The sequence below is a fragment of the Sminthopsis crassicaudata genome, chromosome 5, assembly GCF_048593235.1.
Source record: "Sminthopsis crassicaudata isolate SCR6 chromosome 5, ASM4859323v1, whole genome shotgun sequence".
NCBI lineage: Eukaryota > Metazoa > Chordata > Mammalia > Dasyuromorphia > Dasyuridae > Sminthopsis > Sminthopsis crassicaudata.
Window position 1 is genome coordinate 256,344,948 of NC_133621.1, and position 12,574 is coordinate 256,357,521.

The 12,574-nt window shown below is 32.6% G+C and overlaps 1 protein-coding gene across 3 annotated transcripts in view; it reads right to left on the minus strand.

Annotated features, from left to right (window-relative positions):
* The window catches only part of LIN7A (lin-7 homolog A, crumbs cell polarity complex component), a 184,948-nt gene that overhangs the window by 135,180 nt on the left and 37,194 nt on the right, over positions 1–12,574 (minus strand). For all 3 annotated transcript variants that reach the window (XM_074270863.1, XM_074270866.1, XM_074270862.1), the window contains exon 2: positions 2,613–2,731. In XM_074270863.1, coding sequence (XP_074126964.1) covers positions 2,613–2,731 — 119 coding nt within the window. The remainder of the gene's footprint in view (positions 1–2,612; positions 2,732–12,574) is intronic.

The window sequence follows — 12,574 nt, forward strand, 5'->3', positions numbered from 1 at the left end:
CGAACTCCCATCTAGCTATTTACATACTATACTGTACTTAGTACAGTTGTTGTTTTTTTTCCTAATCTAAATATAGGAATTGGCATTTTTTATTAAATTATACATTGATGGTTTGAGTCTAATATTTTAGCTTCCTCTTCATTTACTTTGAATCATTTACCTTATTAGTTATTTCTTCTTGATTTGAGTTATCTGAAAATATGAAAGATGGTGTTCTATATATTTGAACATTACTCCCTATTGTCAGGTAGAAAGTCCAGTGACACACTATTAAAGATTTAAATGAAAGTGAATTATAAGATTGAACCAGCTTTGTATTTGCTTATCAATACAATCATATTTCATTTCCCCAATTTATTTTCAAGGAAATCATGAAAGACTATCTGAGCTGTTTTGCTGAAATCAGTTTACAGCATGTTAATAATCTTCCCCGTTTCATTCACCTAAGTAACTATTTTTTTAAAAGGAAATGAAGTTTATTCTGATTACCTGGTCTTGGGCAAGTGACTTAATCTTTAAGCTCACTTTGCTTTCCTCATTTGTTAAATGAGTGGGTTGAAATAGATTAAAATTCTTAACCTAAAGTTTATGAATTTATTTTTAATATATTAATATATTTTCCTTTGTAATCTCATGTCTTTTATGATGCAATGGAAATTCAGGAAGAGCTGAGTTCCAATGCAGCATCAGATAAAAACTAAACAAGTCAGTTAATTTCTATTTGCCTCAATTTCATTATCTGAATTAACTATTAGCACCTATCTTCCAGGATCATTGAGATGAGGATCAAATCGTATAATATTTGTCAAGTTTGTAGCACACTTCCTGGCACAAATTAAATACCATATAAAAGTTGGCTATAAAGACGATGATGCATCTAAAAACCTTACTGTGAAGAGAATTACAGAATTTATGAGGCTATCAAAAGATTACAAGGCAACAAAAAAGTTAAGAACTCCCAATTTAGATGATTTCAAATGCCCTTCTTAGTTCTAACTTCTGTGATTTTTTATGTATGTGTGTATATAGGTATATGTATCTATTATCTATGCCCATACTATATATGAATATATATAAACAAGCACATACTACAAAAACACATACACACATACATACATACATATATATGAAGAAAAGAAAGAATTATATTTGTATGTATATATAATTCTCTTTTATATATAATATATATTAAATATAGATATATAGGGAAAGAGAGAGAGGAAATGAAAAAGAGAAAATATATGATGTTCTTGATTAACACATTAACCTCCATATAATTGTCACTTTTTCTTCTCAGTGCTTCCAAATAATTGGCTTTAATTATTTATCCTAGAAATTTCTTAGGGGCAGCTAGGTGACGCAGTGGATAGAGCACCGGTCTTGAATTCAGGAGGACCCGAGTTCAAATTTGGTTTCAGACACTTAACACTTCCTAGCTGTGTGACCCTGGGCAAATCACTTAACCCCAGCCTCAGAAAAAAACAGAAAGAAAGAAAAGAAATTTGTTAGCAGTCAATCCTACTAAGTCTGTGGTATCCATCATATCCTAGTAATGCTTTGTTTTTCCCCCCCCCAAAAAAAAGGCAATATTTTTCCTTTCTCTCCCCCTTTTTCTAGTATTTTGATATCTCTATTGTCTTCAAAGATTATGGCATAGTCTCTGTCATCAGCTCTGAACTTTTAGAATTCCATGGAGATCAGATACCTAGATCTGGAAATTTAAACTTATCTCATGCAGCTAAGTGATTTAGTAGATACAGACTTGACCTGCAATCAGGAAGACCTGATTTCAAATCTGTCCTCACATATTGTGTGATGAAATAGGGAAGTAGTAGCAGTTGTTGTGAGGATGGCTTAATAGCTTTATGACCCTGGGAAAGTCAATTAAGTTCTGTCTACCTCAGTCTTTTTTTTCTGTAAAAACAAGGAAAATAATAGCTCATAGAGTAATTTCTGGTGACCAAATGAGATATTTGTCACTTGCTTTGTAAATCTGAAAATACTATAGAAGTGCTACCTATAATTATGAATATTGTTATCTCCTACCTACAAGATTGCAATGCCTTTAGTGGATTGAAGGAACATGCCATTTATCTTTATAAATGTCATCCCCTCTTTGGGGCACCAAAGAAAATTTTAACATAATCACAAGCAAAATTAAAGCTTCAACAGAGCTCAAGATATTGAAGAAGAAAGAGGGCAAGATTAAGATTAACTGTCAATTCACTGGAGAGTCATGGATCTCTCTGTAAAATTCTGAAAGTAGGCTAAGTTTCCACTCACTCAAAAGAAGTCTCATTCTCCAGAGAGCTTCATATGACCATTATATAACATAATGCCATGATCACGTGTCCTCATCTCCCTAGCATGCAATCTCTCACCAGATCCCCATATGTAACATTTGTTTTTGTATGAATGTACCCATCTCATTGGAGTTTAATTTAAGAATTTCACAGAATAGATTGTGTTTTATCATCTGTCCAAGAAGCTAAAAAAGGAACAGATAAAGATTTAACTCCAGTCTGTTTCCCTGTTTACAGATTATATGCAGAAAACAAGTCTACTTGTAGGACATATGGCTGAATGCAATGACTAAAAGCTGAATGCCGTACCTCGCGAATAGCTGTACAAAACTCACTCTGCAGAACTTTTTTGAGGGACTGTAGCTTTTGAACTGGTACCTCTCCAGATTCTTGAAGTTTCTCCAATAACTCAATTGCTCTTGCAACATCTGAATGAATTAAAAAAAAAAAAGTAAAGAAAAGTCTAGAATAAATTCCCTCTAAAACAGAATTTCAAAGCTATACTACAATATAAAAATAATATAAATTATATAAAATAAAATAGCTATCTTTTATTTTATTTGTTAATATTTATAAATATAATTTACAACATAAAATCACACATTAACAGAATTAATGTTTACTAAACACCTACTATGAGCATAGTACTAGCTGGGGAGTATAAGAATTTTAGATAACATTGTCTATGTTTTTACAGATTTACAGAATTTGAAAGTTGGAAGGGACCTCATAGCCATCTGCTCCACTCCATAAAAAAAGGAATCCCCATTATGAGATAATTGATGAGTTGTCATCCAATCTGTGTTTGAAGACATCCAAGAACAGGAAACCCACTACCTCATCGTTCTCCTTTGGGAGAGTTCCAATTTGTAGGAAGTATTTTTTTCTGCCATCAAATCTAAATTGACCCATTCTTACTGGTTTTCCTCTTTGGATATAAACATAGTAAGTCCACTACCAGGCACTTTTCAAGTGCCTGATAATAGTTCTTCTCTGGGTTAAACACACACAGTTCCTTCATCCAATAATTGTAAAATATCATCTCAAATTCCTTTACTATCCTGGTTACTTTCTTCTGTACCCTTCAGTTTATCAATGTCTTTCTTAATTAAACTGGGACACCTAGAAGTGAATACAAAACTGATGTGGTCTAATCAGGGGAAAGCCCAAAGGGGACTATCATCTCCCTATTCCTGGAAGCTCTGCCACTCTCAATACAATTTTGGCAGCAGTTATATCACATATTGAATCACACTAAGTTAGTTATTGTCTAGCCCACATCCCTCAGATCTTTATCAGAACAACTTGTATAATCATGCCTCTTTTCCCAACTTATATTTGGGAGGTGATTTTTTTTAAATACAAATGTAAACATACTATTGAATTTCATTTCATTATATTCAGCCTAATATTCCAAGGATCAAAATCTTTTTGAATTTGGACTGTGGCTATCTAGTATGTTAGTGTGATTTCCTAGCTTTGTATTATCTGCAAATTGGATGAATGTACCTTCTATGCTTTCAATCAAGTCATTAATAAAATGTTAATTCAGCAATAATCTGCATCTGCACCGAAATTTTATACATACTGTTGTTTTGTTTGTTTGTTTTACCTTCACAACAACTGTGTAAAATAGATTAAAGTTATTGTCATTTAATAGACAGGAAACTAGAAGCTGGAAGCTTTAGTACAAAGTTTAGATTAAGACATCTTCTTAAGAATATCTTCAGGGATATTGAAATGCATTTACATAGTGATTTAAAGTTTTCACAGAACTTTGCATATATTGTCTCATTTGACCCTCTCAAAAATGCTGACAGGTAGGTACTAATGGGGTCACCACCATTTCAAAGAGGTTCTAAAATGTTCAATGACTTGACTAGGGTCACAGAACAGGTAAGTATCAGAGACAAGATTTGAACTCAGAGCTTCCTGACTCCTGCCTAAATAGCTCACAAGAAAGTAAGAGGATAAGATCCCTAAACAGATAGCTAGAATGGACCATATAGCTTAAATGAATTATGGAGTTACAATATTCTATATGGTATTTCGAGGGGATAATCAATACTGGGGGGCATTGCGGAAAGGAAATGTCAATCATGACAGTATCCTGTAAAAGAGTTATGGGCAAGAATTCAAAAAATAAAAGGGTTTAAGAGGGAAGGTATTCCAATTTTAAACACAATGTATAGTTTGAGCATAGTCAATTTAGAAGGAAAGTGAAGTACTTCTTTTCAGGGACAAATTGATTCATAACTTTGAAAGTTTTAAGTTCATAAAATAAGTGATAAAGTAGAAAGAATAAATTATGAGATGTGGTGGAAAGACTTGGTGAGCAAAAGGAAAACCCTAAAGATCTCTGTTCCAAGAAATGACATAACTAGTTTTATACCTATAAAAAATTATTCAAGTAGATATCTGTAGAATGGATTAGAAGGTTGAGATGTGCATAGAGAAGCCATTCCAAATGTTCACAGGGACTATTTGTGTCCAACCTGTGGCAGGGAATTCTGAGTTCATATTGGTCTAATCAGCTTGTAACTGTAACTTATTAATAGTAACTCAACTCTAACATAATGATGACATTTTGGTCCTCTTTAAGAATGAAGGGCAACACAAAATGTTTGTGGCAGCCCTTTTTGTAGTGGCTAGAAACTGGAAAATGAACGGATGCCCATCAATTGAAGAATGGTTGGGTAAATTATGGTATATAAATGCTATGGAATATTATTTTTCTGTAAGAAATGACCAGCAGGAGGAATACAGAGAGGCTTGGAGAGACTTACATCAACTGATGCTGAGTGAAACGAGCAGAACTAGGAGATCATTATACACTTCAACAACAATACTGTATGAGGATGTATTCTGATGGAAGTGGACATCTTCAACATAGAGAAGAGCTAATCCAATTCCAATTGATCAATGATGGACAGAATTAGCTATACCCAGAAAAGGAACACTGGGAAATGAGTGTAAACTATTAGAATTTTTTTGTTTTTCTCCCCAGATTATTTTTAGCTTCCGAATCCAATTCTTCCTTTGCAACAACAACAAAATTCAGTTCTGCACATATATATTGTACCTAGGATATACTATAAGATATTTAATATGTATGGGAATTCCTGCCATGTAGGGGAGGGGGTGAAGGGAAGGAGGGGAAAAATTAGGAACAGAAGGGAGTACAAGGGATAATATTGTAAAAAATTATCTATGCATATGTACTGTCAAAAAAAAAGTTATAATTACAAAATTTAAAAAAAGAATGAAGGGCAACAATCAAACAAACAAAAGACATAAGAAGTAGAAATCACTAGAAAAAAGCTGCTGCAATTATCCAGATGACAAATAAGGAGGTGACAGAAGTGAAAAGGGAGAGGAGGAAGGAATTTCAGAGAGATTATGGGGAAAGAAATGCCATTTTAATTGACTTGAAATAACAAAGACTTTGCAGAATCTTAGAATTGGAAGAAACAATAACAATAACTAACATTTATACAGTACTTAGTATGTGCCAGACACTAAGCTAAGAGATTTACAATTATTAACTCATTTAATCTTCACAAGAAACCTATGAGGTAACTGCTATAATTGTCCCCAATTTACAGAAACTGAGACATGAGGGCTTAAGTGATTTTTCTCAGGATGACACAGCTAGTAAGTCTCTAAAATCCCATTTGAACTCAGGTCTTCCTGATTCTAGGTCCAGTGCTCTAGCCACTGTGTCACCTCTCTAGTCTAATGGATACTTGAACAGGAATACTCTATTTCTCTGACCAGTGGAGTTTTATGACAAGAGAATCTATTGTTAGCATAGGCATTGGAAAACAAGGGGAAAAAAGTTGAATTAGATCCCAGTTTCTCAAACTGTTGTTCATGACCCCACATGGGTCTGATTAACAGAATGTAGGAGGGGTTATGAAATTCAGCTTTATTATCAGTAAATTTTTATTTGTATGCCTATTTTTAGGATATATATCCAGGATCTCAAACATTTCTCAAACAAAAAGAAGAGTTAAGTGGAAGAAAATTTAAGAAACCCTAGGTTAGAGAACCACTGAGTTAGGCCATGAAGTATTTCAACAAGGAAGGGTGAAGGAGAACGGTGCTATAGGCAAAAGGCCTGATTTCCTGAATGTCCAGAGGCAGGAAATTGATGCAAGACCAGATCTACAAAGATGGTGGCTTAAATGTAGAAGATGTGAAAGAAGGATGGGATCGTTCATAGATTGGGACCAGAATGATGGTTTTTCAGGACGGAACTAAAAGGATTACATCTGTGCACATTCAGATTATTTTATCAGCTATATGAAAATGGATTGGAGGGGAAAGGCTAGAGGCAGGAAGTGATTAAAAGAGTTCAAACATTGGCCTAAGTTAGGTAGGTAAAGAGATTATAAATTTATACTAGAAGGGACATTAAAGCTTATTTAGTCCAACTCCTATATTTTATAGGAAACTGATGTTCAGTGAGGTTATATCAAAAGTTATACAGGAAGTAAATGACAGTGGAAACCTGAAATTAAGAGTGGAAAGGAGTTGTATGAGTAAGCAGAATCAAACCATGTATATCCAAAGGAAATCAGTCAGAAACAAAAATACCATATACACCAAAATATTCAAAGCAATGTGGGAAAAAAAAAGAAATGGAAATAAATTCAATGTGAAATCAAATTGGAAATGACTAAATCAAATGAGAGATAGGGTAAGGTAATGAATAGCTGGCCTTATAGTTAGAAAATAATGGATTCAAATCTCCATTTCTATTATCTCCTGGATATGAACCTGGGCAGATCACTCAACTTCTCAGGGTCTCAAGACAAGTTTCCTGTATTGTTTGCAAAGTACAGGTGCTCACTTACAAATTAGACAGAATTTCTTCTGTAAAATATTGCCTGGACAAAAACAAAAGGATGAAGAATTCAGAGAAATGTATGAATGAATTCAAAGTGAAATAAGTAGAAATAAAAAAGAATATAAATAATTATAACAACAAACCAGAAAGAAGAAAGAAAAATGAAACTTTTTACTTTGTGTCTAGGTAATTCTCAAAGAAGAGATTAAAATTTTTTTTCATTTGTTCCTTCTTTCCTTCCTTTCTTTCTTCTCTTCCTTCTTTCCTTCCTTCCTTTTACACATGGAAGACTATAATTAGATTTCATATTCAGAAAGACTTAGTGTGAGTTAGTTTTGCTATATGCTATATGCCTTTTTTTTCTCCTTTTATTTTATTTATTTATATATTTTTTGGTTACACTTAATGCCAGAGTTGGGTGGGGGAAAAAGAGAAGGTTATATATTCAGAAAAGATGATGTAAAATCAAAATATATCAATATTTTTAAATTAAAAATATTGAACAACAAATGAGGAGACCAAGATAAAGAGATGTTATGGGACTGAGTCAAGGTTATATAGCCAAGCTCGTTCTATACCCTAGCATTTTCAACCTCAAATCAAATGAATTTCTAGTGGAACATATAATCTTCAAGTCATCATTTTTGAAGGGGAAAAGAATTTTAAAACTGCAGAGCTGAGAGCAAAGGGCAGGAAGTATTTCAAGGAGTTTTATAATGTTATTTTAAAATTTATTTTATTACAAGAATATTTCTTCATACAAAAAAAGGTTAAGTGCCCTTAGTGAATTTTGAAGTACAGCTTAATTTTCAAAATTATATTTCAAGTTTAACATGCTAATTCTAACAATTTTTCCTCATCTGTATCCTCTTCTAACCTTCTGTTCTTTGTATTTTTTTTTCAAATTACTCATTGATATTATCTTCTTTCATCTTTCTTTTTTTGGGGGAAAGATATTATTATCCCACCATTAGAGTCCTCTTCTTTCTTCCCTTAACTGTCTCCACTACAAAAACTCATCCTTGAAACAAATAAATATAATAAAGTAAGAAAGTACAATAAAATAAATACCACAAAAGAAATAAGCTCTGAAATCACAAGAACTCTGATTGAGGAAATGGCCAATCAGGTCTCTGGAAGATTGGTGATGAATCATGCCTTTCCATCTTTTAGGGAGAGATTGAACCAAGCATAGAATGAAGCATAGATGACATCTTTTTTCTTTTTGATGTGTATGAAAAGTATTTTTATACATAGGTCAAGAATTTATACCTAGAGGTCAAGAATTTATTTGGAAGCATATAATGCTCTGTGGTATGAAACGCTAGCTGAATTTGATTTTTGGCTAGGATTTTTTTTTATCCTATTTTAATAGTGAGTCCTTATTTTAGTGGTTGGAACTCCTCAGTTTGTTGAATACTACATTATTATATGTGATTGCTTTTAGACTTGTTTATATAATCTGTGCTAGAGATCCACTCTATTTTTTTAACCAGCATAGTTGTGTTTTTGCAGTAAAATTTAAGATCTGGGGCTTCTAATTCCTGTCTTTTTTTTCATTTTCCTTTTCCTTTTCCTTTTTATGTTTGACCAATTGTTTCTCAGATTATTTCTGTAACCCTTTGGCAGTTTAATTGTCATGATACTGTCTATGAATTAATTTATATTTATTTTTATTTATTTATATTTATATTTATTGTTTTATTATATCAGCTTGGTCCAACTATGAGCAATTACTGTCTTTATAATTATTTGACTCCATAGCATCAGTTACATTTGTATTCAAGTGATTCATGTATGTGACTTGGGAGGTAGATTCCTAGATACTTATTATACTATTATACTATTTTTATTCTGAATGAAACTAGTCTATCTTCTATTGATAGGTTTTTTTTTTTACTGGTAACATATAAACCCACTAAAGATTTTCATAATTTTATCTCTTAGATCTTATTTCTTCAATAAAGTTTAAATTATTGTTAGTTGAAATAAACTAATTCTAAGCAATCTCTAAAATTCTCTAAGCAAAAGTCATCTACAAAAAGCTAGTTATACTACCTCTTTGCCTTTGCTTTTTTTTTTTTTTTTCATTTTTTCTCATCCCATTGTACTACCTAGCTTTTCTAGAACTTTATAAAATAATTACAACAATGGACATTCCTGCTTCACTCATGTTCTTATTTTGAATGCCTTTAGTTTTTTTGTTACATAATAAAAGCTTTTAGTTTCAGATTTTCTAAATCTTTCTAAATCTTCTAAAAGATTTTCTAAATGTAAGAACTTGTCCATTTATTTCTATGCATTTAAATATTTGTTTTTACATGAATAGATTATATTTTGTCTGAAGTTTTCCCTGAATTTATTGATATAGTCATGTGATTCTAATTGTTTTATTATTAACACATTATATTATATTTATAGTTTCTCTATTATTAAAATAGACCTTTAGGGAATTTTCTTCCAATTAAGTGGTTTCCTTGGTGCATTGAGAGACTGGAGGTAAAAGCTCTTGGGAAAGTTCTGTCCTCATGACAATGCTCTTTTGTGAATTGGAATTTCCTATACTTCTAGTAGTTTTGTTTGGAGAAAGAAACATGTCCATGTAGAGATGAGTGGAGAGCTATTTTTCAAGAATAAGATGACCAAATATCCTAAGTTGGTCAGAAAATCCCAGTTTTATGAATACCTATCCCAGAGGTTATTAAGCAAGGTTTGAAGTTAAAAAAAAAAAGGCAATAGACAACAAACAACAAATCTTGACCTGAATCCCAAATCACCACTTAGAATTGTGTGTATGATGAGCAATGATTTCCACCTATATTGCCATTGTTTCAACTATATTTTATTTCAATTCAATTCCATTTAGCAAATATTTAGCCTTAGATGTAAGGCATTGTGCTAGGTTCTCTGAGGACAAAAAAAAATAAGTAGTCTTTGCTCTTGAGGATCTCATATTTCATCAGGACAATTCAACTTGTACATAACTAAGAAAATGGGAAGGATATAAAAAGTAATTTCAATCTATGAAAATGTCAGAACTGGGGAAATCAACAAAACTCTCATATGGTTGGCTAGGGATTCTAGGAGGAGAGAATGTTTATTCCATTAACTGGGGATCACCTTGCAAAGGGAAGAGATATTATATTGTATACAGTAAACAGCTAACAGTTTCATTTTTACCTGAATGGAGAATATATGAGGGGGATAAGATGAAATAAAACCAAAAAGGTTGTTAGAAGCCAGCTCAGGGGGCAACTTAAATGCTAAGTGCTGGATTGGTATTATATCATACAAGTTAATAGTCATTGAAGAATTCACTGAGTGATCAGTATTTGAATTTTAATTATTTGGTGGGGGGGTAAGGGGAGAAAGACAGGACCTGTCACTGATACAGAAAATTCCCAAACAACCCAATCAAAATCTGCTTTGAATTATCAGTCTAAGAAAGTTGCCTGGGAAACTCTGAGATAAATTGACTTGGTCAGGGTCACACAGTTAATATCTCAGAGATGGGACTTGAGCCCAGGCCTATTCTGACTTACTGTTCTCTAGCCCCCATGATACACAAATAACTTCTTTAGGATGTTTCAGATATTCCATTACCCAATTGGTTTTAATAAGCATGCAAACTAATGGTAAAGAATATCCATTTTTCACTCCCAATTCTGTATCAAACAAGTGCACAATTATGCTAGAAAAATGGCCACTAATTTGATATGTTTTTAGCCATATTTGTGTGCCAAGAAAGTACAAAAGGCAACCACATATAATTTCCATAACCCTGGCATGAAATGGGAACTTAGACAATTTACATGGTATTAATGAAAATGACAATCAGTGTGTCCTATTAATTTGACACTATCAATAATTTCCATTTTGATCAACCAGCTGTTGCCATGTCCTTTAAATACAGGTTAATTGGTAAACCCAAGGGGAGAGATTGTCAGTCAATTAAAATACTCAATTTTAAAATAATTTCATATACCATATTATTTGAAGTTAATCCTCCCTGTACTTACTATTTAATAATGAATATGTTTTTATACATAGGATTCAGGAAGATTTTTCAACTGCATTACCCAAAATGATTTTTGACAATGTTTCTTTAAAAAAAAAAAAAAAAAAAAAAAAGAAAGAAAAGAAATCACGTTTGTGTATTATAAATCTAAAAAAAAAATCCCGACCTTGGATATGATTGGTTTTGTCTAGGCCCATTGCATCTAAGGGGAAATGTCTATTTGGAAAGGCAAAGCTGTAACTGCTATAATATTCTCTGAAATTGAAGTTGCCCATTTTCACTTGAGAGCGATTACTTACCCAATAAACAAATCTTAAGGTACACAAAGCTTAAGATGTGGCCTTCATTATTAAACAATGACAGTCTCAGTAGTTTTCAATGCTTAGGTAGGGTTATGCTGCCAGAATAAAGACTGTATTACCATCAAGTTTTTCAAGAACAATATCTAGCTTTCTTCTTTTTTTCTTTTTAATTTTTTTTAAATCAGTAGTCTAGCATTTCAATTTTCCTAAGCAATGGGATAGGGAGAAATAAAAATTATTTTGCAGACTATTCCACTTTCCACAACCAGCTATTTAAACAGTAGACTATGACTAAATTCAATCAGTTCAATTCCTTAGACATTTATTAAGTCCCTCTTATGTATCAGATTCTATGCTGTTTTAGTTCTTTCAAGGGATAAAAATTAACTTGTCCCTAACCTCAATGAGTTTAAATCATACTGAGGAACAGAACATGTACCTAGATATGTAAATATTAGGCTCAAGGAGAAAAATACCAGCACCTAAGGGGATGTTCCCTTTTTTGTATGTCTTCTTTGGGTCTTGCTTTTATCTCACCCTTGTTTTTGTTGTTGGGGTTTTTGTTTTATTGTGTACAGTATATATGGGTATATATGTATATATATATATATATGTACATATATATATATATATACACACACACATATATATCAAAAAGATAGAATTAGAAAAAATACACTATCACACTTAAGTAACTTACATTCTAATGGGGGGAAGATAGCACCTAAAAGGAACCAAAATAGGAGTGATGGTGCTAAAGAACAGATGAAGGTATCTGTCATGGGCATTATAAAGTCCAGAACAGCCAGGATGACAACCCGTAGAGAGATGAAGACATAGTTGCCCTATACTTCTTCCACAAAATGGAGGTTCGGAAAGGAACTGGCCAACCAGAGGAAGAGACTATACAGGTAGAAGAGACTTCCAAAATTGTTGAATCAAAGGGAGAGATGTACAGTAGATGTAAATTAATTCGTGATGACTTCTGTGCAAGAAGTGGAAAAGGCATTAATGGGGAGATGTGTAGCTAGGAAGGGATATAGAATGTTCATATGTTGGGAATGAAGCATATAAGCTAAATAACCTAAGGACTGCTCCA